We start from the raw sequence: 26,320 nt of genomic DNA, 5'->3' as shown, positions 1-26,320 counted from the left end.
TGTAAATCTATTCAATCTATTCATATAGGCTGGGTCTCACCGCTAGGTGAATTAATTTTGGTTTTTTTGTGTGTGTTGATAACTGGTAGCCCGTATCTACTTCAGGTTATGAAACTGATATTAGCGTTCTCCATTTCATATCAACTGGATTGTTTTAAATCATCCTTTTCTGTATATGCGTGACTGAATGGAAGTCCTCTGCCTCCGTTAGCGTTGATTGTCAATTTCAATTGACAATCGTCACGTGATAGTGAAGCTGTTAATCTCTGCTTTCCTCTTCAAGCTCTTGAAAATCTGTCAAAATCAATGCAAGAACATTCGAGTACTTTTCATTTGACTCACAAAGTTCTCGAAAATTGAAACAAATGTTTCTCACTTGGAAGCGACGGGTCACAGCGACCAGCGTCACTATAACCTGCTAATTGTCAATTGAAAAAGACTTTGTCAATATCTGGTCAAGATTGTTATGCTCATCTATTTTGGATTACAGTGCAATTATTTGCGCCACAAAGTCATCGTTCACCTTACCTTATAACTATCTACATTATACTTTATTCCCTAAAGTCAGGCGGACTTCGAAATTCAGTAGTTTGACGAGTTTTGACACGGATTTAGGAATTTACGAGAATTTTCTACACACTAAGTATCATCCGCGTGAAAAGCGACTTTAGTGTATTAGAAATCCACCTTACAATGCAAGTTTGTTTAAAGAAATATTTACTCGAATTGTATAGGACATAACAAACTGTTATAGTGTAGTATAAGTGTAACTGCGATCAAGAGTTCACTATATGTGGAAATTTATTCACGATAATTAAAATTCAAACGGTTGGGGTTAAGAGCGGGCTTCGATTTAATTGCATTTTAGTTGAACACGTAGAGTCAGCGCGGTAGAACGTAGTAAAATTGTTCTGTGTTTGGGCATTTCTGAGTGTAGTTGCTGTATATTAGTATCATGAATTGTAAACGTGCATCAAAACTTGTGAAAGAGAGAAAAAAGGGAGGTAATGATTAAAGTAAAATTTTAAAAGAATGATTTTTCTATAAACAATAAGCTTATTTTCATTGTTACTCAAATCATTTATAGTTATATCAAACACATTTGAAATGATGTTAAAAATGATCTTTTCATGTTTATTTACAATTCACATAAATTGCTATATGCCCTAAAGATTATAAATTACATACTTCAAAGCATATCACAGGAAATACAATTCTTCGAGCAATTGAATTAGAATCGATATGTAGATTTTCTTTTTCTGAAATTGTGAGAAATATGTCCAAAGGTGATGTCACAGACAGACGTCCAAGCAAGAACAAAATTGATCGAAAATTCCGTGTAAATTTTCAAAGAGAATTGCGTTATAAATCCCTTGTATACTAGTGTCGCCTGGTGACCATATCGCTACAATACATTTTTTTCGCTGATGTATGAGAATGGCGTCACTGGTAGCGCTATCTGGTTACGAATTGCTACTACAGAAATCTTTACACAAGTTTGGAACTCAGCTTGGACGTTTGGCTGCGGTGATATGTTCGATTTATCACTAAATCAAGTGCTACTAAAAATTTAGCTTTGCGATTCAGAGACTTCACATTTTATTTATCACAACACATCTGCTGTTTACCGTTCCTGTTATCAACACATTAACTCTTCTAAAAAAACATAACCAAATAAGAACTCAGCAATCCTCAATTAATAACCTTAGAAAATTCCTAATCCAGGTTTTTTTTTGATTTTTCTTCTTTTTTTTATAAAGCGAAGTATAAATAAAACTATGGAATCTAGTGAAAAGTTATGAAGTTTCAATAGAACTATTTCATAAAAATCTAGTTCAATCACAATGTATGTTATTGTAATTAGAAAATATAAATTATTTTAGAATTATGAAATGTTAACTAAAAAATTAATTAAAAAAATGCTGAAAGGATAAATTTTTTAAAATTGTATATAAAAAATGCACACAAATTGAACTTTTATTGAAAATTACCAGAAATACGTAAATGATAAAAAAATGTTTGCTTTATTTGTATTATTTTGAAAATCATTATTTTTTTTGTATAACAATAACAACACAAATCAAGTTTGATACACTCTGTAAATATGGGACTTATCGATATAGTAGTTTTCTTTGAGGGAATGTTTCTTATAACTCTACCATTATAATTAGAAAATGAAAGTTTAGTGTAAAAGACATAGTGATTTTGAAAAATGGAAATATTTTCCTCATTTTTTTGTTAACTCTCGCGTGTGTTATAGTACACATTTCAAATGAAAAGGTGTAGCTTGAAAACATTCGAAACGACACAGTTTCATGGAACATAAACCCCCAATAAATCCAATCCACCAATGGATTATTCATAATATAAGCGTGCATACCGATATCAGTACATAAGCCCATTTTTTTGGTATTTTCGCAGACTTTGCAGCCAACTGAAAAAAACTAGATTTATTAAAAAACTTTATAATTTAATTCTAGTTCTAAATTAGATTGTTAGTCCGAAACACATGATATGAAAAAGTCACTACATTAAACATTATGATGAAGGACTCTTCAGCCACCTTGAGATTAAAATGAATTAAATGATATTAAGTGTTTATTTTATTACAACCGATTGTTGTAATATATCCCCCCCCCCGTAGTTGCGCCCATGATATATATATATATATATATATATATATATATATATATATATATATATATATATATATATATATATATATATATATATATATATATATATATATATATATATATATATATATATATATATATATATATATATATATATATATATATATATATATATATATATATATATATATATATATATATATATATATATATATATATATATATATATATATATATATATATATATATATATATATATATATATATATATATATATATATATATATATATATATATATATATATATATATGTGTGTGTGTATATATTTTAACATTTCATACTCATTGATTTCTTGCGCTTGTTTGAAATTATCGGTTTTATCGGAATGACAACATCCTCGACATTTGGCTTTTGTACATCACCTGTACTCCGGAAATATATCGGGTGCATTTCAGTTATTTAAGTTGTTTTCCAGAAACTGAAAGTGGTCATCTTCGGATTCAAAATGGTACCCAGGGTCAATGCTTGGCTTCTTTACATCATTTTGATTACGGACGTATCCATATGTAGTAGTATTCGGTTATTTTCGGTTGTTTCCCAGAAGTTGCCATTCTACAAATCAAAATGGTGTCTGAGGTCAATTTGTAGCTCCTTGCATCATTCTGGTTCCGGTGCTACTCATATTGTATGGAAATCGTCCATTTTTGACCGTTTTTTAGAAACCGGAAGTTGCCGTCTTATTATTGTGTATGTAGAGGAATAAAACACAGCAGGTTTCTTGATCTATTTTATTCAACAGTCAAAGACAAAAGAGGCTTAATCTAATATGTACAGGGTTTATATAGTAATCGTACCGGAAACAAGTAGGTAGTAGTTTACAATATTCAATATAATATAAATATTCAAGAGAGCACCAACCTGACATCTTTGAACACTTCTTACTATAATTATGGTATCAATCTAGGGTTACTAACTGAATATATTTCATCTTCCCACTTTTGAAGAGTTATTACAACTAATATTTCATGTAATTTCTGAAATCGAATCAAAGAGGCGGTCGTTTGATTCTATTGGACCTTCGAATCTTTTTCGGTGATCGTAAATTTCCTTCACTACTTCTTCTCCGTTTATGTTTAGTTTGTTTTTGTGAATTGTCAGTTTCAGTTGTTGAGAAATTGTTACTATGTCCTAAATAATCGGGATGAAATTTATCATCTAGACTAGATTTCCTTATCTGGTTTCGATGAACATATTTAATATTACCATTCATATTTATCAAATATGTGCAAAAACTAACTCTCTTGAAAATTCTTGCGGGAATCCATTTTACAAACTCTTTAAATTCATTTCTATACATTATTTTCTCATTAATTGCAAAAACATCGTCTTTCTTTTCTTTTTAAATTGTTTCGACATTTGTTTTTCTTTTGTTATAAACTTTCCTCGGATTCTGTTCGTTTTTTTGTTTTAGATTCAATTTGCTTAACAATGTACGCGGACTGTATGCAAAAATCATATTATTTGGTGTCTCTCCAGTAACAGTAGAATAAGCGTTGTTATAGGTAATCACAAATTTACAAATCAGTTCACTAATATTTATTTTTGCACATTTTAATGAATCAAGTAATAACTTTTTAAAACGTTTTTAACAGTTTGCACTGCTCTTTCTACTAAGCCATTGCTTTCAGGGTGGTAGGGGAGAATTCGTGTCATTTTGATGCCATTTAGCATACCAAAATTTATAAACTCTTTCGATCCAAATGGAGGACCATTATCTGACATGATTTGGTTCGGTAACCCAAAATAAGCAAAAAACTCTCATTTTGCCAATTAAATTAGCTGCATTAGTTTTACCCATTTCCTTGACATCAATAAACTTTGAAAATGAAACGACTATAATTAAAAAAATCGCCTTTCAAAATGGAAAAAATCCAGATGAATTCTTTTAAATGGGAAAAATGCTGCTGGCCACGCCACTTTATTATTGGTACCCTTGAAGTTCTGTGTTTGCTGACATGTAGGACAAGAAGCCACAAACTTTTCAATATCCTCATCGATATTTTTTCACCACACAAATGACCTAGCATTCATTTTCATTCGTACTATTCCGCAATGAGGATCATGAACGACAGAAAGAACTCTTTCTTTAAGCCTGCTTGGCACGACCACACGATCGCAATAAAACAAGGCACCATCCTCAATACTCAAATTGTAACGTATCTTGTAATATGCATAAAACATATCAGGAACTTTTTTAGGCCAGCCTTTGTGAACGTAAACTAGCAGTTGTTTAAGTAACTGGTCATATTTCTGAGCTGCTTTAATTTCTTCGAAGGCGATTGGACAATTTTCATCTGACAAACGATTGATAGACTCATCATCCACACCAGTAGAACCCGGTAATGGTAGCCTTGAGAGAGCGTCCACATGGCGCATCTCCTTCGCTGGACGGTGAATAAATATATACCTATACATGGACAATGTGACAGATCATCGTTGTAAACGAGAAGCAGATACCACTGACGTACCTTTTGTTGGGTTGAAAATTTCCTTCAAAGCTTCCGAATCAGAGCATAGCGTGAAACTTTTGCCATATAAGTATTTATGGAATCGAGTAACAGCAAATATAATCGCCAGAGCTTTGTTCGGCCGGGGAAAGTGTACTCGACGCAAACAGCACAGGACGCTCAACACCATCGATCACATGGGACAGTATTGCCCCTACTCCTAGGGGACTTCCATCAGCACAAACCACTATTTTTTTTCCGGATCATATAGGGTTAAAACATCGTTTTCAAGCAATAATGATTTACTTCTTTCGAAAGTAGACTGATAAAGTGAAGTCCAAACAAACCTCGAACCCTTTTTTAGCAGATTATACAGTTCACGCAATTCTTCGGACAATCTAGGAATAAACCTACCGTAGTAATTTAGTAATCCTAAGTAAGCTTGTAATTCGACAACGGACTTAGGAACCGGAGCTTTTATAATAGCGGCAACCTTTTCTGCGTTAGGACGAATTGTATTGAAAATAATCGTGTGCCCCAAAAATAACACACAATCCTCAAAAAACTTACATTTTTCTAGGTTTATTTTAATATGATGATTGTTCAGTCGAGTGAGAACTTCATAAAGTCGAAATTTACATTCTTCGACCGTTTCACCACCAATAAGAATATCATCAAGATATACTCTTGTTACAGCTGCCCCTTGCAACACTCAATAACGGATTGAAATATAGAGGGCGCATATATGATATAGCCCCTTGTGTGTATTTATAGTCAAATACTGACGAGACTCAGAAACTCAGAAACTTTCAGCTGTAGATAGGCTCTCGAAAGATCAATTACGCAAAAAACTTTAAAATTTGCTAGACTTGCAAAAAGATCATCGCTGCGCGGAAGAGGGTAGTCTTCCGTTTATACAAACTTATTAATTGTGACCTTACAATCAATGCAAATTCGAACAGAATTTGATTTTGTAACGACTACTATTGGTGACGCCCATTGACAAGATTTTACAGGAACCAACACCACTTCATGACACATTTTCTCTAGTTCGCACTCGACCTTTTCGCGGACTCCGTACGGAACCGAATACGCTCTGTGAAAAATTGGTACAACATCGGGTTTGAGCACTATTTCGGCTTCGTAACCTATTATGTAATCAGACAGACTTGTAGCTACTACATGGGGAAAACGTTTCTGAATCTGGTCAAGATCAACCACGTGGTTCCTCATAAGCTGTATTTGTGGAACATTAATATTGAACATTTGCCTCCATTCAGGCGTTAAAATATCCAGCCAAGGTCTGCCAATTAATGGAACCTTTGAGCATGAAGATTCTTTACTCTCACAAACGACCAATTCTAGTTGCACACCACGTGCACTTCCTGGCAACCTAACCTCACCCATTACCTGCCTTGTGACCTTGATTTTATCACCAGTCAAGGTTAAGAACGTTTTAGAACATTCTTGCAAAAGAATTTCAATGAACAAGGACAAATACCTTTCCAACGGCATGACTGAAGCGCTTGCACCAGTATCGACTTCCATGAGGACTGACTTCTCTTCGATGATAATTTCCATTTTTACTATGGGTCTTACCGTACAAGACCTACTTACAGTATTGACTATTCCAATAGACTCGGACGGACGATTGACCTTCTCGATCCATTTCATAGCGAAGAACTCTTCCTCGTTATCCGAAGTCTCTTGCTTAACCTTATGAATTTTCGACGATTTTTTTAAAACGCTTTTCCCAACCTTCTTCGACTTAGATCGACATACCAGTGATGTATGACCTTTCTTCCCGCACGCAAAGCATTCCCAGTTCCGTGCTGGACAGTCCTTCGGTTCATGGTTTTTACCACACAAATGGCACGTTTTATTCACTTCATTTTTGGAAAATTGCAGGTTCTTTTCTTTCTTGACACGTGGCTGCTTGGTACCTAACCTCTTTACTCCGAAGTTGTGTAAAACTGGATGCTGCAACGTTGAGTTACCGGACTCAGCCATTTCATGATTGAACGCTAAATCACATGCTGACTGGAACTTCAGGTTCTTTTCCTTAAGGAGAATAGCCCGCAGTCCTGAACTTTGGATTCCGACAACAAATCGGTCTCGCAAAGCATCATCTATCATCCGGCAGAGCTGCATGCCACCACGGGTCGGCGCGTGGCGACCGCCGAGGTCACGTTATATGAGGGCGACCGCTGACAGTACCTAACAGCCCTGGACCAGCAGCGGGAGATTGCTTAGGGGTGGTGAGGGTCGGACACTGGGCCGTCGACTCCTCGTAAATGCCACAATTACCCGGAAGCATCTCTGACGGAGCGAGTAGTGCCGCTCCCATCAACCAAATGCACTCCCCCGTCCATTGGGGCCGACACCAGTAAGGTCCCAATTATGGCAACTGGCAGCGAACGAAACGGATTCGAGTCGGATACGCTAAGGAACCACGACCAAGGGCTGGCACCTGCATCGAGCTCCCTTAGTAAAGTCGCGTGACAGCGGCTTGAAACGGCGAGATGGTACCCGGTGCAGGGGTCTCCGTCCCGTAAAACCTGGCAGGCCTCCCAGTACGTTCCGCGTCCATTGCCTGGTGGGAATCAGGCAGAGAAGGATCAGATGGGGGGAACTAGTCCTAGGACAAGATGCCCCTTTCCTGACTTACGCGGGCGGGGGCGTCATAGTGCTCATAAGGTACTATGGCGACCCCCCTTACCCATGGCCTCACTGCTTCGGCATAGATTACCATGGGACCATACAAGCGACTTCTCATCTATGGACAAGGATAGCGGCTGGAAGGGGGACCCAATTAACAAAAATGAGCTCGAAGAACCAAAAAGAGACGGGTGCGGAGGGGTTACCAAATCCCTTCGCACGAGGTGGCATCCAGCGGTCTCCGCAGAAGAAGGCGGAGACGGATGCGGCGAAGTCTGGAGGTGGAAAAACGGCGAATCCGTCGGTGTCCACACCAGACATCTCGGTGGACGGTCCCTTGCTAGTCAAGGCCGTCGAAAGGTGCATGGACACGCGGCCAAGAGTGGCGGCGCTGTCTGAACAACTCGATGCCATAATCGAGTTCTCGGCGAACAGGCGAAACATCGCTGGCGACCTGAAGCAGAGCCTCCTCCTGCTTCGGAGCACCATTGATGAAGCCAGAAAGGAGCACGAAGAACTCGTAGCTCGGGTGAAGGCGGCCGAGAAAGCGGCCAGGACCGGGAGGGCGACTGCATCTAAAGAGGTGCAGACAGACGCCCCCTCGTTCGCGTCGGTCTGCTCCACGGGGCAGGTCGCTAAGCGAACGAGGCAGTCCCCGGGGGAAACGGCCCCCGGGAACACCAAGAAACGATTGGTCGTGCTACTCCCACGGGAACACACGCCAACCGGTTCAAGGTCCACCGCGGAAAAGGCACAGGTGGAGGCTACGGGCAATCCTTGGACTACCGTAGAGGGTAGGAAGCGTCGGGAAGGTGCGACGCGTCATGATGGCGGAGCAGCCAGAGGACCAAAAAAGGTCAAAAAGGCGCGGAGTAGGGGTGATGCCCTCATACTCAAGACGGATGGGTCGAAGTACTCAGAAGTCTTGAAGAAGATGAGGGGGGAAACCCAGCTCAAGGATCTGGGGGCGGATGTGCGGAGTATCCGCCGATCTCGCACTGGCGAGATGATACTTGAGCTCCGGAAGGACGCCAAGAACAAGGGGGCTACCTACAAAACGGTAGCCGAAAAGGTCCTAGGGAAGGAGGTGCAAGTGCGGGCACTCACCTCAGAAGTGACTCTCCAGCTTAAAAACCTGGACGAAATCACTGAGGGGTGCGACATTGCACAAGCCCTTAAAGCGAAGTGCGGGGTGGAGGTGGCTAAGGAGTCAATCCGCCTCCGCAAAGGTCCGGCGGGGACCCAGGTAGCTACCTTCCGACTACCGTCGGCGGACGCTAACCTGGCCCTGAAAGAGGGCAAGTTGAAGGTCGGCTGGTCGGTATGTCCTCTGGGCATACTACAGCAACCAGACATTTGCTTCCGGTGCTTCGAGGGCGGACATAAGTCCTGGACCTGCAAGGGGCCCGATAGGAGCCAGCTGTGCAGGCGATGTGGAGGTGCAGGCCATAAAGCAAAGGACTGTGGGGAGTCTCCCAAGTGCATGGTATGTTCCGGGAAACGGGACGCCAAACACTTTATGGGAGGCCCCAGGTGCCCAGCCGGTAAGCCGGCTGCGAAACCACGGGCGTAAGGGTGACGCAACTGAACCTGAACCATTGCTTCGCGGCTCAGCAGCTGCTACACCAAGCAGCCACTGAGTCGTTGTCGGACATCGCCGTCATATCGGACCCCTACCGCATCCCTCCCGGAAACGGTAACTGGGTTGCGGATAAGTCCAGATTGGCGGCCATATGTACGACGAGCAAGTTCCCGGTTCAGGAGGTTGTCTCAACCTCAGAAGAAGGGTACGTAGTTGCTAAGGTGAACGGAGTGTTCTACTGCAGTTGCTATGCTCCGCCACGTTGGTCTACCGAAAGGTTCATCCAGATGGTCGACCTCCTATCCATGGAGCTAATGGGCCTAACGCCGTTGGTGGTGGCGGGCGACTTCAACGCTTGGGCTATTGAGTGGGGAAGTTGCTTCACGAACCAGAGGGGCCAGATCCTGTTGGAGGCTTTTGCAAAGCTCAACCTAGATCTGGCCAACGTTGGGAACAAAAGTACATTTAGCAGAAATGGTGCGGAGTCGATCATCGACGTGACGTTCTCCAGCCCAGGACTGATCAAGAACTGGAGGGTAGACGATGGCTACACTAATAGCGACCACCAGGCGGTCTGTTTTAGTGTAGACAACAACGAGAGGGGGCAAGCGACGGGTAGAGCCAACACTCCGACCGTTCGCGGGTGGAAGACATCGCACTTTGATGCCGAGGTATTCGAAGAGGCAATGAGAAGGGAGCGCGAGGGGGGCAGTTGGCTTCGCCCGACTGCTGACCAACTAGTTGCTATGCTATCGCGGGCGTGCGACGCCACCATGCCTAGGACTCGCCAACCTAGGAATGGAAAGCCACCGGTTTACTGGTGGACGGACGCGATAGCCGACCTTCGCAGTGCGTGCCTCCGTGCAAGACGGAGGATGCAGCGTGCGCGAAACGAAGAAGAGAGGACTGAGCGCCGCGCAGCATTCAGTTCGGCAAGATCGATGCTAAAGAGTGCGATAAAGGCCAGCAAGAGGGCCTGCTTCGATAGGCTATGTGCGAGTGCCAATACAAATCCGTGGGGTGACGCCTACAGGATCGTAATGGCCAAGACTAAAGGCGCGCTGGCGCCTGCAGAGCGATCACCAGCGATGCTGGAGCGTATCATCGAGGAACTCTTTCCACGCCACGAGCCAAGTCCTTGGCCTCCGGCGGTCGAGTCTCACGTCCGACGTTCCAGTATCTCAGACATAGACCAGAGATGGTCGGCCAACCTGCCGAGCATCCAATCCGTGAGCGACGACAGCCGTGTCGAGGCAGGGGAGGAGGCAAGGGTTACGAATGAGGAACTCATCGTGATCGCCAAATCCCTAAAGGTGAGCAAGGCACCGGGACCGGATGGTATCCCTAACCTGGCGATCAGGCTGGCGATAAAAACGGCCCCCGGGCTGTTCAGGGCAGTCATGCAGAGGTGCCTGGATGACTGTCTCTTTCCGGACAGGTGGAAGCGGCAGAGACTGGTCTTATTGCCGAAGGCTGGGAAACCGCCAGGGGACCCATCGGCATATAGGCCTATCTGCCTGCTGGACACCGCGGGCAAGGTGCTTGAGAGGATCATCCTCAACAGACTGGTGAGGTACACGGAGGGTGTACACGGTCTGGCAAGTAACCAGTTCGGCTTCCGGAAGGGCAGGTCCACGCTGGACGCAATCTCTTCCGTCATCAAGACGGCGTAGGTAGCAATCCAGCGCAAGAGAAGGGGAATACGCTACTGCGCAATCGTCACGCTCGACGTGAAGAATGCGTTCAATAGTGCCAGTTGGGACTCCATAGCGCTCGCGCTCAGGAGCATCCATGTACCGGTGTCGCTGTACAAGATTCTGGAAAATTATTTCCAGAATCGAGTACTTGTTTACGACACAGATGAGGGTCAGAAGTGCGTCCCAATTACCGCAGGAGTTCCGCAAGGTTCTATCCTGGGCCCGGTGTTGTGGAATGTCATGTATGACGGAGTGTTAAAACTCAAGTTCCCTGTAGGGGTTGTGATCGTCGGCTTTGCAGACGACACAACGCTGGAGGTTTACGGCGAGTCTATCGAGGAGGTCGAGTTGACGGCCGCGCACTGTATACGCAAGGTCGAGGACTGGATGCGCTCCAGGAAACTGGAGCTCGCGCATCATAAGACGGAGGTCATGGTTGTGAACAACCGTAAATCGGAGCAACAGGCGGTGGTCAGAGTCGGAGACTGCACCATCACCTCGAAGCGATCCCTGAAGCTCTTGGGGGTTATGGTGGACGACAAGCTCACGTTCGGGAGTCACGTCGACTATGCCTGTAAGAGGGCCTCATCGGCTATTGCAGCACTATCTCGTATGATGTCCAATAGCTCAGCGGTTTATGGCAGCAAGCGAAGACTTCTTGCCAGCGTGGTTTCGTCCATACTTAGGTATGGTGGGCCAGTGTGGTCCAGAGGGCTAGGTACTAACAGTTACCGTGGCAAACTGGAAAGTACCTACAGGCTCATGTGCCTGAGAGTTGCGAGTGCGTATCGTACGGTGTCATACGATGCAATATGTGTCTTGTCCGGCATGATGCCTATCAGCATCGCCATCAAGGAGGACAGAGAGTGTTTCGACCAACGTGACACAAGGGGCATACGAGGTACCAGAAGGTCATTCTCGATGCTCCGTTGGCAGAGGGAATGGTCTAATTCCACAAAGGGCAGATGGACGCACCGACTCATACCGGAGATATCCGGCTGGGTCGGGAGACGACATGGCGAAGTGAACTTCCACCTGACACAAATCCTGTCAGGCCATGGTTGTTTCAGGCAATATCTGCACAGGTTCGGACACGCGGTGTCCCCCATGTGTCCCGAGTGCGTGGAGGAGGAGGAGACTGCTGAGCACGTCTTCTTCGTATGCCCCCGTTTCGTAAGAGCGAGGAGCAACATGATGGCTGTGAGCGGGCCTGGCACTACTCCGGACACTCTAGTCCGGAGGATGTGCGACGACCCGGACATCTGGAACGCGGTCTGTGTGGCCGCCTCTCAGATTGTTCTGGAGCTGCAACGTGTGTGGCGGGTCAACCACCAACACGCCAGTGGTAGCTAATTACCAGTCTCCAGGTAGTTAGCTAGGAGGTTATAAGAGTAAAGAGGGTGCATCACGCACAAAAGCCACTTCCCGACGTAATACTTAACCGTCGTTCCGGGAAGACCAGGGCTGGAGACTGGAGGGGTTTTAGTGGGTCGGGACAGGGATAAGTAGGTGTCTGGGGGAGTGTAACTACCCCAGCATCTCTCCCCTAGTCTCATCCCCACACCCTGAGTTCTCTTCTCAGGTGTCTGTTTGCAGATTTCCCCGCCACCTTTAAAAAAAAAAGCATCATCTAAGAAGGCTCCGAAATTACACGACTTTGCATGTGCTTTCAGGGTAACGATAAAATCCGCTATTGATTCAGATGCGGCTTGCACACATTGGTTGTATTTATACCGTTCGGCGATCACGTTCACTGTTGGCGCGAAATGATTAGCCAACACGGTCACCAGCTCTTCATACTTTTTCGTTTTTGGGCTATCGGGGATCACTAAAGATTTCAGGATTTTATAGGTGTCTGGCCCGATTAGAGTGATAAGCATCGCGACACGCTTTACTTCCACCACATCATTTAACTCGAAAAAAAGTTCCAGACGCACTTTGTACTCTTCGAAGCACTCACCAGGAACATATGGTTCGATACTTCCAATCATTCCTCTACTTTTCACTAAGCTTCCCGAATGTTCACCGATATTTCCACTATCGCTTTGTAACATACCTTCACGATCTTGTGATTGGTTTTTAGGACTGACTTCAAACACGCGGTACCGATTTTTAACCTCGTCGCCAAACTATTGTGTATGTAGAGGAATAAAACAAAAAAGGTTTCTTGATCTATTTTATTCAACAGTCAAAGACAAAAGAAGCTTAATCTAATATGTACAGGGTTTATATAGTAATCGTACCGGAAACAAGTAGGTAGTAGTTTACAATATTCAATATAATATGAATAATCAAGAGAGCACTAACCTGACATCTTTGAACACTTCTTATTATAATTGTTGTATCAATCTAGGGTTACTAACTGAATATATTTCACTTACAATTCATAATGGTGTCTGAGATCAATTTTCATGGATCAATGGCATGTGAAATCAATTTCTGACCTCCGGGTGTTATTCTGGCTCCGGAAACATTCATATTGAAGGGTATTTGGTCATTTTCGGCTGTTTGCCAGCCACTGGAAGTAGTCATCTTTGAATTCAAAATGGTGTCTGTGATCGATTTTTAGCTTCTGTGCATCATTCTGGTTGTGGAGATACTCATATTGGATGGAAATCGGTCATTTTTGGCTGTTTTCCAGACACCGGAAGTCGCCACCTTACAATTCAAAATGTTATCTGAGATCGATTTGTGGCTTAAGTGCATCATAACAATTCCGGAAATACTCATATTGGGTGGTATTTGGTCATTTGTCGCTGTTTTTCAGAAACCAGAAGTCGCCAGCTTGGATTTCAAAATGGCATTTGGAGACAATTTCTGGCCCCTGTGCGTCATTCTTGTTAAAGAAACACCCATATTGGGTGTTATTTGGTCATTTTCGGCTGTTTTCCAGACACCGGAAGTCGCCATCTTACAATTCGAAATGTTGTCTGAGGTCGATTTGTGGCTTCAGTGCGTCATAACAATTCCGGAAATACCCATATTGGGTGGTATTTGATCATTCACCGCTGTTTTTCAAAAACCGGAAGTCGCCATCTTGAATTTCAAAATGGCATTAGGGAACAGTTTTTGGCCTCTGAGTGTCATTCTTTTTAAAGAAACACTCATATTGGGTGGTATTTGGTCATTTTCGGCTGTTTTCCAGACACCGGAAATCGCCATCTTACAATTCAAAATATTGTCGATTCAAGCTCCTGTGTATTATTCTGGTTCCAAAGATACTCATATTGTATGGAAATCGGCCATTTTAGGCCGTTTGGTTCCATTTGCTTGGTTGGTTTTCGAGATGTGCAGAAAATTTTGTTTCATTTGTATGGGACCCCTCCCTTCCAGAATAGGGAGGTGTATATATATATATATATATATATATATATATATATATATATATATATATATATAAATATATATATATATATATATATATATATATATATATATATATATATATATATATATATATATATATATATATATATATATATATATATATATATATATATATATATATATATATACATACATATATATATATATATATATATATATATATATATATATATATATATATATATATATATATATATATATATATATATATATATATATATATATATATATATATATATATATATATATATATATATATATATATATATATATATATATATATATATATATATATTTTTTTTTTTTTAGGTGGAGGGGAAATTTGCATCCAAACCCCTGAGGTGACCAACCTCAGGGAGTGTGGGGTTGGTTTTAATCAGTGACCGGACCCACTAAAACCCCTCCAGTCTCCAGCCCATGATACTCCCCGGGACCACCGCTAGGTATTGCTTCGGGGAGCGGCTTTTGTGCTCTGTGCACCCTCTTGGTTCTATAGATCTCTTTGCTAACTTAGCTAACTAACCTGGAGACTGGCCGTTAGCTAACACTGGCGTGTCGGTGGTCAACCTGTCGCCTGTTTTGCAATTCTAAAACTATTTGAGAGGCGGCTGTACAAACCGCCCTCCAAATGTTTGGGTCTTTACACATGCTCCGAACTAGGTTGTCCGGAGTGGTGTCTGGCCCGCTCACTACCATCATGTCGCTCCGCGCATGCACAAAACGAGGGCACACGAAAAAGACATGCTCAGCAGTTTCTTCCGCATCCGCGCACTCGGGACACATGGGGGACCCCGCATGCCCGAATCTGTGTAGATACTGCCTGAAGCAACCATGACCTGACAGAATCTGTGTCAAGTGGAAGTTAACTTCTCCATGGCGCCTCCCGACCCATCCGGATACGTCCGGAATAAGTCGATGCGTCCATCTACCCTTTGCGGAATTGGACCATTCCTGCTGCCATCTGATCATCGAGAATGACCTTCTGGTGCCTCGTATACCCCTTGTGTCACGTTGATCGAAGCATTCTACGTTCTCCTTAATGGCTATGCTGATAGGCATCATGCCGGACAGGACGCAGATTGCGTCGTATGACACTGTACGGTACGCGCTTACAACCCTCAGGCACATGAGCCTGTAGGTACTTTCCAGTTTTCGACGATGACTGTTGGTACCTAACGCTTTGGACCACGCTGGCCCACCATACCTAAGTATGGACGAAACCACGCTGGCAAGAAGTTTACGCTTGCTGCCATATACCGCTGAGCTATTGGACATCATTCGAGATAGTCCTGCAGCGGCCGTTGAAGCCCTCTTACAGGCATAGTCGACGTGACTCTTAAATGTGAGCTTATCGTCAACCATAACCCCCAAGAGCTTCAAGGAACGCCTTGAGGTAATGGTGCAGTCACCGACTCTGACCACCGCCTGTTGCTCTAATTTGCGGTTGTTCACAACCGTAACCTCCGTTTTATGGTGCGCTAACTCCAGTTTCCTAGAGTGCATCCAGTCTTCGACCTTGCGTATGCAGTGCGCGGCCGTCAACTCGACCTCTTCGATCGACTCGCCGTAGACCTCTAGCGTGATGTCGTCTGCGGAACCGACGATCACAACCCCTACAGGGAACTTTAGTTTCAACACCCCGTCATACATGACATTCCACAACACCGGGCCCAGGATGGAACCTTGCGGTACCCCTGCGGTGATTGGGACGCACTTCTGACCCTCCTCCGTGTTGTAAACTAGTACCCGATTCTGGAAATAATTTTCCAAAATCTTGTACAACGACACCGGTACGTGGATGCTCCTAAGCGCGAGCGCTATGGAGTCCCAACTGGCGCTATTGAATGCATTCTTCACGTCAAGCGTGACGATTGCGCAATAGCGAATGCCCCAACTCTTACGCTGGAGTGCTACCTCTGCCGTCTTGGTGACAGAGAGAATAGCATCCAGCGTGGATCTACCTTTCCGGAAGCCGAACTGGTTACTTGCCAGACCGTTTACACCCTCTGTGTACTTCACCAGTCTGTTGAGGATAATCCTCTCAAGCACCTTGCCCGTAGTGTCCAGCAGACAGATAGGTCTGTATGCCGATGGGTCCCCTGGCGGTTTCCCAGCCTTCGGCAACAGCACCAATCTCTGTCGCTTCCACCTGTCCGGAAAGAGGCAGTCATCCAGGCACTTCTGCATGACTGCTCGAAATAGATCGGGGGCCACTTTCATGGCCGTCCTGATGGCCAAGTTCGGGATTCCATCCGGTCCCGGTGCCTTGCTCACCTTTAGGGAGTTGGCGATCACGATGAGTTCCTCATTCGTAACCCTTACCTCCTCCACAACCTCTGCACGGCTGCCGTCTCTCACGGATTGGATGCCCGGCAGGTTGGCCGACCATCCCTGGTCTGTGTCTGAGATACTGGAACGTCGGACGTGAGACTCAGCAACCGGAGGCCAAGGATTTGGCTCGTGTCGTGGAAAGAGTCCCTCGATGATACGCTCCAGCATCGCTGGTGATCGCTCTGCAGGCGCCAACACGCCTTTGGTCTTCGCCATTACGACTCTGTAGGCGTTGCCCCACGGATTCGTATTGGCACTCGCGCATAGCCTATCGAAGCAGGCCCTTTTGCTCGCCTTTATCGCACTTTTAAGCGCCGATCTTGCAGATCCGAATACTACACGGCGCTCTACCCTCTGTGCATCGGTACGTGCACGTTGCAACATCCGTCTTGCACGGGGGCACGCGCCACGGAGGTCCGCTATCGCGTCGGTCCACCAGTATACCGGTGACTTACCATTCCTAGGTTGGCGGGTCCTAGGCATGGTGGCGTCGCACGCCCGCGATAATGTGGCAACTGCCCCCCTCGCGCTCTCTTCTCATTGCTTCTGCAAATACCTCGGCATCGAAATGCGATGTCTTCCACCCGCGGACGGTCGGAGTATTGGCTCTACCCGTCGCCTGCCGCCTCACGTTCTGGACTACGCTATAGCAGACCGACTGGTGGTCACTATAGGTGTAGCCATCGTCTACCCTCCAGTTCACGATCAGTCCTGGGCTGGAGAACGTCACGTCGATGATCGACTCCGCACCATTTCTGCTGAATGTACACTTGGTTCCAACGTTGGCCAGATCTAGGTTGAGCTTTGCCAAAGCTTCCAACAAGATCTGACCCCTCCGGTTCGTGCGGCGGCTTCCCCACTCAACAGCCCAAGCGTTGAAGTCGCCCGCCACTACTAAGGGTGTTAGTCCCGTCAGCTCCATAGATAACAAATCGACCATCTGGGTGAACCTTTCGATAGACCAACGCGGCGGAGCATAACAACTGCAGTAGAACACTCCGTCCACCTTGGCAACCGCGTATCCTTCATTTGAGGTTGACACAACCTCCTGAACCGGGAACTTGCTGGTCGTGCATATGGCCGCCGTACTGGACTTATCTGCAACCCAATTACCGTTTCGGGAGGAATGCAGTAGGGGTCCGATACGATTGCGATGTCCGACCGCGACTCAGACGCTGCTTGGTATAGCAGCTGCTGTGCCGCATAGCAATGGTTCAGGTTCAATTGTGTCACCCTCACGCCCGTGGTTTCGTGGCCGCCTTACCGGCTGGGCACCGTGGGCCTCCCATAAAGTGCTTGGCGTCCCGTTTTCCAGTACATACCAAGCACTTGGGAGGCTCCCCGCAGTCTTTAGCTTTATGGCCAGCACCACCACAACGCCTACATAACTGGCTCCTATCGGGCCCCTTGTAGGTCCAGGACTTGTGTCCTCCCTCGAAACACCTGAAGCAAACGTCCGGCTGCTGGAGTATGCTCAGGGGACATACTGACCAGCCAACCTTAAGTTTGGCTGTCTTCAGGGCCAGAGTTGCATCGGCCGATGCAAGCCGGAAAGTGGCCACCTGGGTCCCCGCTGGACCCTTTCGGAGGCGAATTACCTCAGTGGCTACTTCCACTCCGCACTTCTCCTTGAGGGCCTGTGCAATATCGCACCTCTCGGTGATTTCATCCAGGTTTTTGAGCTGGAGAGTCACCTCTGAGGTGAGTGCCCGAATTTGCACATCTTTCCCGAGGACCTGTTCGGCTACCGTCTTGTAGGCAGCGCCCTTGTTTTTAGCATCCTTACGGAGCTCAAAGATCATCTCGCCGGTGCGAGAACGACGGATGGTCCGCACATCCGCTCCCAGATCCTCGAGCTGGGTTTCGCCTCTCATTTTCTTCAAGACTTCGGAGTACTTGGACCCATCCGTCTTGAGTATGAGGGCGTCGCCCCTGCTTCGCGCCTTCTTTCCCATTTTTGGACGATTTGTCGCCTTCTCGTCGTTGCGCTTGCTGTCTTTTTGGCGCTTCCTTCCTCCCACGGTAACCCAAGGGTTTCCCGTAGCTGCCACTTCGGCAGACTTTTCGGCGGACTTGGAGGCCGTTGGTGTGCTATCTCGTGGGCTTAGCACAACCAACCGTTTCTTGCTGTTCTCGGGGGCTTCCCCCGGAGACTGCCTTGCTCTTTTTGCGGCTGACCCGGAGGCGCAAACCGCTGCAAACGTGCAGGTGTCCGTTTGGACCGACTTCGTCGCCCTTCCGGTCACCTCCGTTGCATTCTTCTCTGCAGCCACCGCTCTTGCCTTGAGCTCGGCGTGCTCCTTCTTCGCAGCATCGACGGAGGACCGAAGCATTTAGAGAGCCTGCTTCAGGTACTTCGTCGTGTTGGTGCGACTTTTCGCAAACTCGATTATGGCATCGAGCTGCTCCGACAGCGCTACTACCTTCGGTAGCGTGTCTCGCTGTCTTCCGACCGCCTTTATCAACAGTGGACCAGCCACTGCGATGTCTTGCGTCGATCCGGTAGGCGTACTGCCTTTGCCGTCTTCGCAGGCGTCCTTTACTGCATCCATCTCCGCCTTTCTCGGCGGAGACCTCTGGATGCCTCCTCGTGCAAACGGGTTTTTCAACCCATCTGCGCCCAATATATATATATATATATATATATATATATATATATATATATATATATATATATATATATATATATATATATATATATATATATATATATATATATATATATATATATATATATATATATATATATATATATATATATATATATATATATATATATATATATATATATATATATATATATATATATATATATATATAAATATATATACAGGTCGGACTCGATTATATACAGACTCGATTATATATTGACTCGATTATATATGATTCGATTATATACAAAATTGTTGGCATTAGGGGACAGTTTTTGGCCTCTGAGTGTCATTCTTTTTAAAGAAACACTCATATTGGGTGGTATTTGGTCATTTTCGGCTGTTTTCCAGACACCGGAAATCGCCATCTTACAATTCAAAATATTGTCGATTCAAGCTCCTGTGTATTATTCTGGTTCCAAAGATACTCATATTGTATGGAAATCGGCCATTTTAGGCCGTTTGGTTCCATTTGCTTGGTTGGTTTTCGAGATGTGCAGAAAATTTTGTTTCATATGTATGGGACCGCTATATATATATATATATATATATATATATATATATATATATATATATATATATATATATATATATATATTATATACAGACTCGATTATATATTGACTCGATTATATATGATTCGATTATATACAAAATTGTATATAATCGAATCATAAAAATTTTTTTTTTCTTTTCAATTTTAAATATAACTTACCTAAAGCAGCAATGTCGTATAGGGATCGTCTAAAAATACGTAACGCTTAGGGGGAGGTAGAGATCTGACAAAACGTCGCAATCAATACTAAAATTTTTGAAGATCTATACAAAGAGCGTTACCTAGAGGAAAGAGGGGGTCGAAAATAGTTTTTATTTACGGTACGTAATTGATGAACGTTCCCTTCAGTCCAATATGACGTAATGCAACATTTTTTGACCCAATACGTTGATTTTTGAGCCATAATGTTTCAAGTAAAGTAAAGCTGATCTAAAACAAAAATATCGCGAGGGAGCGTTTACAAATTATGTAACGCTCAGGAAACGGAAAGAGTGCTGGCAAAGTGTTGCAACCCATACGGAAAATTTAAACAAAAAGCATGGCGAAAGGGGAAAGGAGATCAACAATTATTATTCTTGCGTTATGTTATAAATAAGCGCTACCTTATTGATTCATGAAAGTCCGTTCAAATGTTACATAACTCAAGGAGGGTTGAGGAAATTTTTTATGCCTGGTGTGCTGAGTATTGGAAACATGCTAGACAAAGTGGTGAGGGTTTTCTGGAAGTCCAATATATATGTCACGTCAAATTTGAATGGACCCTAATATTACTATTTCAATGTTAAGGTTGAGGTGATAGAGATTGACTCTTTTCAAATACTTATTATTTGAAGTTGAAATCAATACATATATTTTTGTACATACATATATTTTTGTAAGAAAGGTTTTTTGCGACTTTAAGGGGGTTAGTCAAAAAATCCTACTTATTTATTCAAAAACAACAAAATATTTATGCAAAACAAAAAAAAAATTTTTTTTTCTGATTCGATTATATATAGGATTCGATAATGTATAGTGAAAATTTTTCGGAGACTGTATATAATCGATTCCGACCTGTATATATATATATATATATATATATATATATATATATATATATATATATATATATATATATATATATATATATATATGGCAGAGCTGTATGCCACCACGGGTCGGTATTTGGCGATTACCGTAGGCCACGGAAGTGCTAACTGCAAGAACGCAGTCCCGGACCATCAGCGAGAGCTAGCCTAGGTTGTGGCGAGACTCAGGCATTGGGCCGCCGAATTCTCACAAAAGCCACATTATCCGGAAGCAGCTCTGACGGAGCGAATAGTGCCGCTCCCACCACCCAAATGCACTAATTCGCCCATTGGGATTGATGCCAGTAAGTTCCCAATTACGGTAACTGGTCGCAACGCCATATGATAAGAGTCGGATTCCGTTTTCGTACCACGATTCTGGGCTGGCACCTGCGCCGAGCTCCCTTAGTAAGGTCGTGTGACAACGGCTTGAAACGGCGAGACAACAACCGGTGCAGGGGTCTCCGTCCCGTAAAACCTGGCAGGCCTTCCAGTACGTTCCAAATTCATTGCCCGGTGGGAACCGGGCAGGAGTGGGATCAGATGTCCTTTCCTGACTTACGCCGGTCGGGGGTGTCATAGTTGCTCATAAGGCGCTATGGCAGCCGCCCCTAGCCATGGCCTCACTGCTTCGGCATAGACTACCATGGGACCAGATAGGCGACCACTCCAGTATGGATAAGGATAGCGGCTGGAAGGGGGACCCACTTAACAAAAATGAACAAAAATAATGAAGATCAACAATTGGGCGCAGATGGGTTGAAAAACCCGTTTGCACGAGGAGGCATCCAGAGGTCTCCGCCGAGAAAGGCGGAGATGGATGCAGTAAAGGACGCCTGCGAAGACGGCAATGGCAGTACGCCTACCGGATCGACGCAAGACATCGCAGTGGCTGGTCCACTGTTGATAAAGGCGGTCGGAAGACAGCGAGACACGCTACCGAAGGTAGTAGCGCTGTCGGAGCAGCTCGATGCCATAATCGAGTTTGCGAAAAGTCGCACCAACATGACGAAGTACCTGAAGCAGGCTCTCTACATGCTTCGGTCCTCCGTCGATGCTGCGAAGAAGGAGCACGCCGAGCTCAAGGCAAGAGCGGTGGCTGCAGAGAAGAATGCAACGGAGGTGACCGGAAGGGCGACGAAGTCGGTCCAAACGGACACCTGCATGTTTGCAGCGGTTTGCGCCTCCGGGTCAGCCGCAAAAAGAGCAAGGCAGTCTCCGGGGGAAGCCCCCGAGAACAGCAAGAAACGGTTGGTTGTGCTAAGCCCGCGAGATAGCACACCAACGGCCTCCAAGTCCGCCGAAAAGTCTGCCGAAGTGGCAGCTACGGGAAACCCTTGGGTTACCGTGGGAGGAAGGAAGCGCCAAAAAGACAGCAAGCGCAACGACGAGAAGGCGACAAATCGTCCAAAAATGGGAAAGAAGGCTCGAAGCAGGGGCGACGCCCTCATACTCAAGACGGATGGGTCCAAGTACTCCGAAGTCTTGAAGAAAATGAGAGGCGAAACCCAGCTCAAGGATCTGGGAGCGGATGTGCAGACCATCCGTCGTTCTCGCACCGGCGAGATGGTCCTTGAGCTCCGTAAGGATGCTAAAAACAAGGGCGCTGCCTACAAGACGGTAGCCGAGCAGGTCCTCGGGAAAGATGTGCAAATTCGGGCACTCACCTCAGAGGTGACTCTCCAGCTCAAAAACCTGGATGAAATCACCGAGAGGTGCGATATTGCACAGGCCCTCAAGGAGAAGTGCGGAGTGGAAGTAGCCACTGAGGTAATTCGCCTCCGAAAGGGTCCAGCGGGAACCCAGGTGGCCACTTTCCGGCTTGCATCGGCCGATGCAACTCTGGCCCTGAAGACAGCCAAACTTAAGGTTGGCTGGTCAGTATGTCCCCTGAGCATACTCCAGCAGCCGGACGTTTGCTTCAGGTGTTTCGAGGGAGGACACAAGTCCTGGACCTGCAAGGGGCCCGATAGGAGCCAGTTATGTAGGCGTTGTGGTGGTGCTGGCCATAAAGCTAAAGACTGCGGGGAGCTTCCCAAGTGCTTGGTATGTACTGGAAAACGGGACGCCAAGCACTTTATGGGAGGCCCACGGTGCCCAGCCGGTAAGGCGGCCACGAAACCACGGGCGTGAGGGTGACACAATTGAACCTGAACCATTGCTATGCGGCACAGCAGCTGCTATACCAAGCAGCGTCTGAGTCGCGGTCGGACATCGCAATCGTATCGGACCCCTACTGCATTCCTCCCGGAAACGGTAATTGGGTTGCAGATAAGTCCAGTACGGCGGCCATATGCACGACCAGCAAGTTCCCGGTTCAGGAGGTTGTGTCAACCTCAAATGAAGGATACGCGGTTGCCAAGGTGGACGGAGTGTTCTACTGCAGTTGTTATGCTCCGCCGCGTTGGTCTATCGAAAGGTTCACCCAGATGGTCGATTTGTTATCTATGGAGCTGACGGGACTAACACCCTTAGTAGTGGCGGGCGACTTCAACGCTTGGGCTGTTGAGTGGGGAAGCCGCCGCACGAACCGGAGGGGTCAGATCTTGTTGGAAGCTTTGGCAAAGCTCAACCTAGATCTGGCCAACGTTGGAACCAAGTGTACATTCAGCAGAAATGGTGCGGAGTCGATCATCGACGTGACGTTCTCCAGCCCAGGACTGATCGTGAACTGGAGGGTAGACGATGGCTACACCTATAGTGACCACCAGTCGGTCTGCTATAGCGTAGTCCAGAACGTGAGGCGGCAGGCGACGGGTAGAGCCAATACTCCGACCGTCCGCGGGTGGAAGACATCGCATTTCGATGCCGAGGTATTTGCAGAAGCAATGAGAAGAGAGCGCGAGGGGGGCAGTTGGCTCCGCCCGAGTGCTGACCAATTAGTTGCCACATTATCGCGGGCGTGCGACGCCACCATGCCTAGGACCCGCCAACCTAGGAATGGTAAGTCACCGGTATACTGGTGGACCGACGCGATAGCGGACCTCCGTAGCGCGTGCCTCCGTGCAAGACGGATGTTGCAACGTGCACGTACCGATGCACAGAGGGTAGAGCGCCGTGTAGTATTCGGATCTGCAAGATCGGCGCTTAAAAGTGCGATAAAGGTGAGCAAAAGGGCCTGCTTCGATAGGCTATGCGCGAGTGCCAATACGAATCCGTGGGGCAACGCCTACAGAGTTGTAATGGCGAAGACCAAAGGCGTGTTGGCGCCTGCAGAGCGATCACCAGCGATGCTGGAGCGTATCATCGAGGGACTCTTTCCACGACACGAGCCAAATCCTTGGCCTCCGGTTGCTGAGTCTCACGTCCGACGTTCCAGTATCTCAGACACAGACCAGGGATGGTCGGCCAACCTGCCGGGCATCCAATCCGTGAGAGACGGCAGCCGTGCCGAGGTTGTGGAGGAGGTAAGGGTTACGAATGAGGAACTCATCGTGATCGCCAACTCCCTAAAGGTGAGCAAGGCACCGGGACCGGATGGAATCCCGAACTTGGCCATCAGGACGGCCATGAAAGTGGCCCCCGATCTATTTCGAGCAGTCATGCAGAAGTGCCTGGATGACTGCCTCTTTCCGGACAGGTGGAAGCGACAGAGATTGGTGCTGTTGCCGAAGGCTGGGAAACCGCCAGGGGACCCATCGGCATACAGACCTATCTGTCTGCTGGACACTACGGGCAAGGTGCTTGAGAGGATTATCCTCAACAGACTGGTGAAGTACACAGAGGGTGTAAACGGTCTGGCAAGTAACCAGTTCGGCTTCCGGAAAGGTAGATCCACGCTGGATGCTATTCTCTCTGTCACCAAGACGGCAGAGGTAGCACTCCAGCGTAAGAGTTGGGGCATTCGCTATTGCGCAATCGTCACGCTTGACGTGAAGAATGCATTCAATAGCGCCAGTTGGGACTCCATAGCGCTCGCGCTTAGGAGCATCCACGTACCGGTGTCGTTGTACAAGATTTTGGAAAATTATTTCCAGAATCGGGTACTAGTTTACATACAACACGGAGGAGGGTCAGAAGTGCGTCCCAATCACCGCAGGGGTACCGCAAGGTTCCATCCTGGGCCCGGTGTTGTGGAATGTCATGTATGACGGGGTGTTGAAACTAAAGTTCCCTGTAGGGGTTGTGATCGTCGGTTTCGCAGACGACATCACGCTAGAGGTCTACGGCGAGTCGATCGAAGAGGTCGAGTTGACGGCCGCGCACTGCATACGCAAGGTCGAAGACTGGATGCACTCTAGGAAACTGGAGTTAGCGCACCATAAAACGGAGGTTACGGTTGTGAACAACCGCAAATTAGAGCAACAGGCGGTGGTCAGAGTCGGTGACTGCACCATTACCTCAAGGCGTTCCTTGAAGCTCTTGGGGGTTATGGTTGACGATAAGCTCACATTTAAGAGTCACGTCGACTATGCCTGTAAGAGGGCTTCAACGGCCGCTGCAGGACTATCTCGAATGATGTCCAATAGCTCAGCGGTATATGGCAGCAAGCGTAAACTTCTTGCCAGCGTGGTTTCGTCCATACTTAGGTATGGTGGGCCAGCGTGGTCCAAAGCGTTAGGTACCAACAGTCATCGTCGAAAACTGGAAAGTACCTACAGGCTCATGTGCCTGAGGGTTGTGAGCGCGTACCGTACAGTGTCATACGACGCAATCTGCGTCCTGTCCGGCATGATGCCTATCAGCATAGCCATTAAGGAGGACGTAGAATGCTTCGATCAACGTGACACAAGGGGTATACGAGGCACCAGAAGGTCATTCTCGATGATCAGATGGCAGCAGGAATGGTCCAATTCCGCAAAGGGTAGATGGACGCATCGACTTATTCCGGACGTATCCGGATGGGTCGGGAGGCGCCATGGAGAAGTTAACTTCCACTTGACACAGATTCTGTCAGGTCATGGTTGCTTCAGGCAGTATCTACACAGATTCGGGCATGCGGGGTCCCCCATGTGTCCCGAGTGTGCGGATGCGGAAGAAACTGCTGAGCACGTCTTCTTCGTGTGCCCTCGTTTTGTGCATGCGCGGAGCGACATGATGGTAGTGAGCGGGCCAGACACCACTCCGGACAACCTAGTTCGGAGGATGTGTAAAGACCCAAACATTTGGAGGGTGGTTTGTACAGCCGCCTCTCAAATAGTTTTAGAATTGCAAAACAGGCGACAGGTTGACCACCGACACGCCAGTGTTAGCTAACGGCCAGTCTCCAGGTTAGTTAGCTAAGTTAGCAAAGAGACCTAAAGAATC

At 46.1% G+C, this 26,320-nt stretch overlaps 1 protein-coding gene across 1 annotated transcript in view; it reads left to right on the top strand.

The window, feature by feature from the left end:
* The first annotated feature begins 869 nt into the window (after window positions 1-869).
* LOC129727465 (acyl-CoA synthetase short-chain family member 3, mitochondrial) overlaps window positions 870-26,320 on the top strand; it is a 279,456-nt gene continuing 254,005 nt past the window's right edge. The window contains exon 1 of the mRNA XM_055685325.1: window positions 870-1,004. Coding sequence (XP_055541300.1) covers window positions 956-1,004 — 49 coding nt within the window. The 5' untranslated portion in view covers window positions 870-955. The remainder of the gene's footprint in view (window positions 1,005-26,320) is intronic.

Source organism: Wyeomyia smithii, chromosome 3 (assembly GCF_029784165.1).
Source record: "Wyeomyia smithii strain HCP4-BCI-WySm-NY-G18 chromosome 3, ASM2978416v1, whole genome shotgun sequence".
Taxonomy (NCBI): domain Eukaryota; kingdom Metazoa; phylum Arthropoda; class Insecta; order Diptera; family Culicidae; genus Wyeomyia; species Wyeomyia smithii.
Note: the sequence above shows the minus strand (reverse complement) of the source record. Positions and strands in the feature narration are given on the sequence as shown.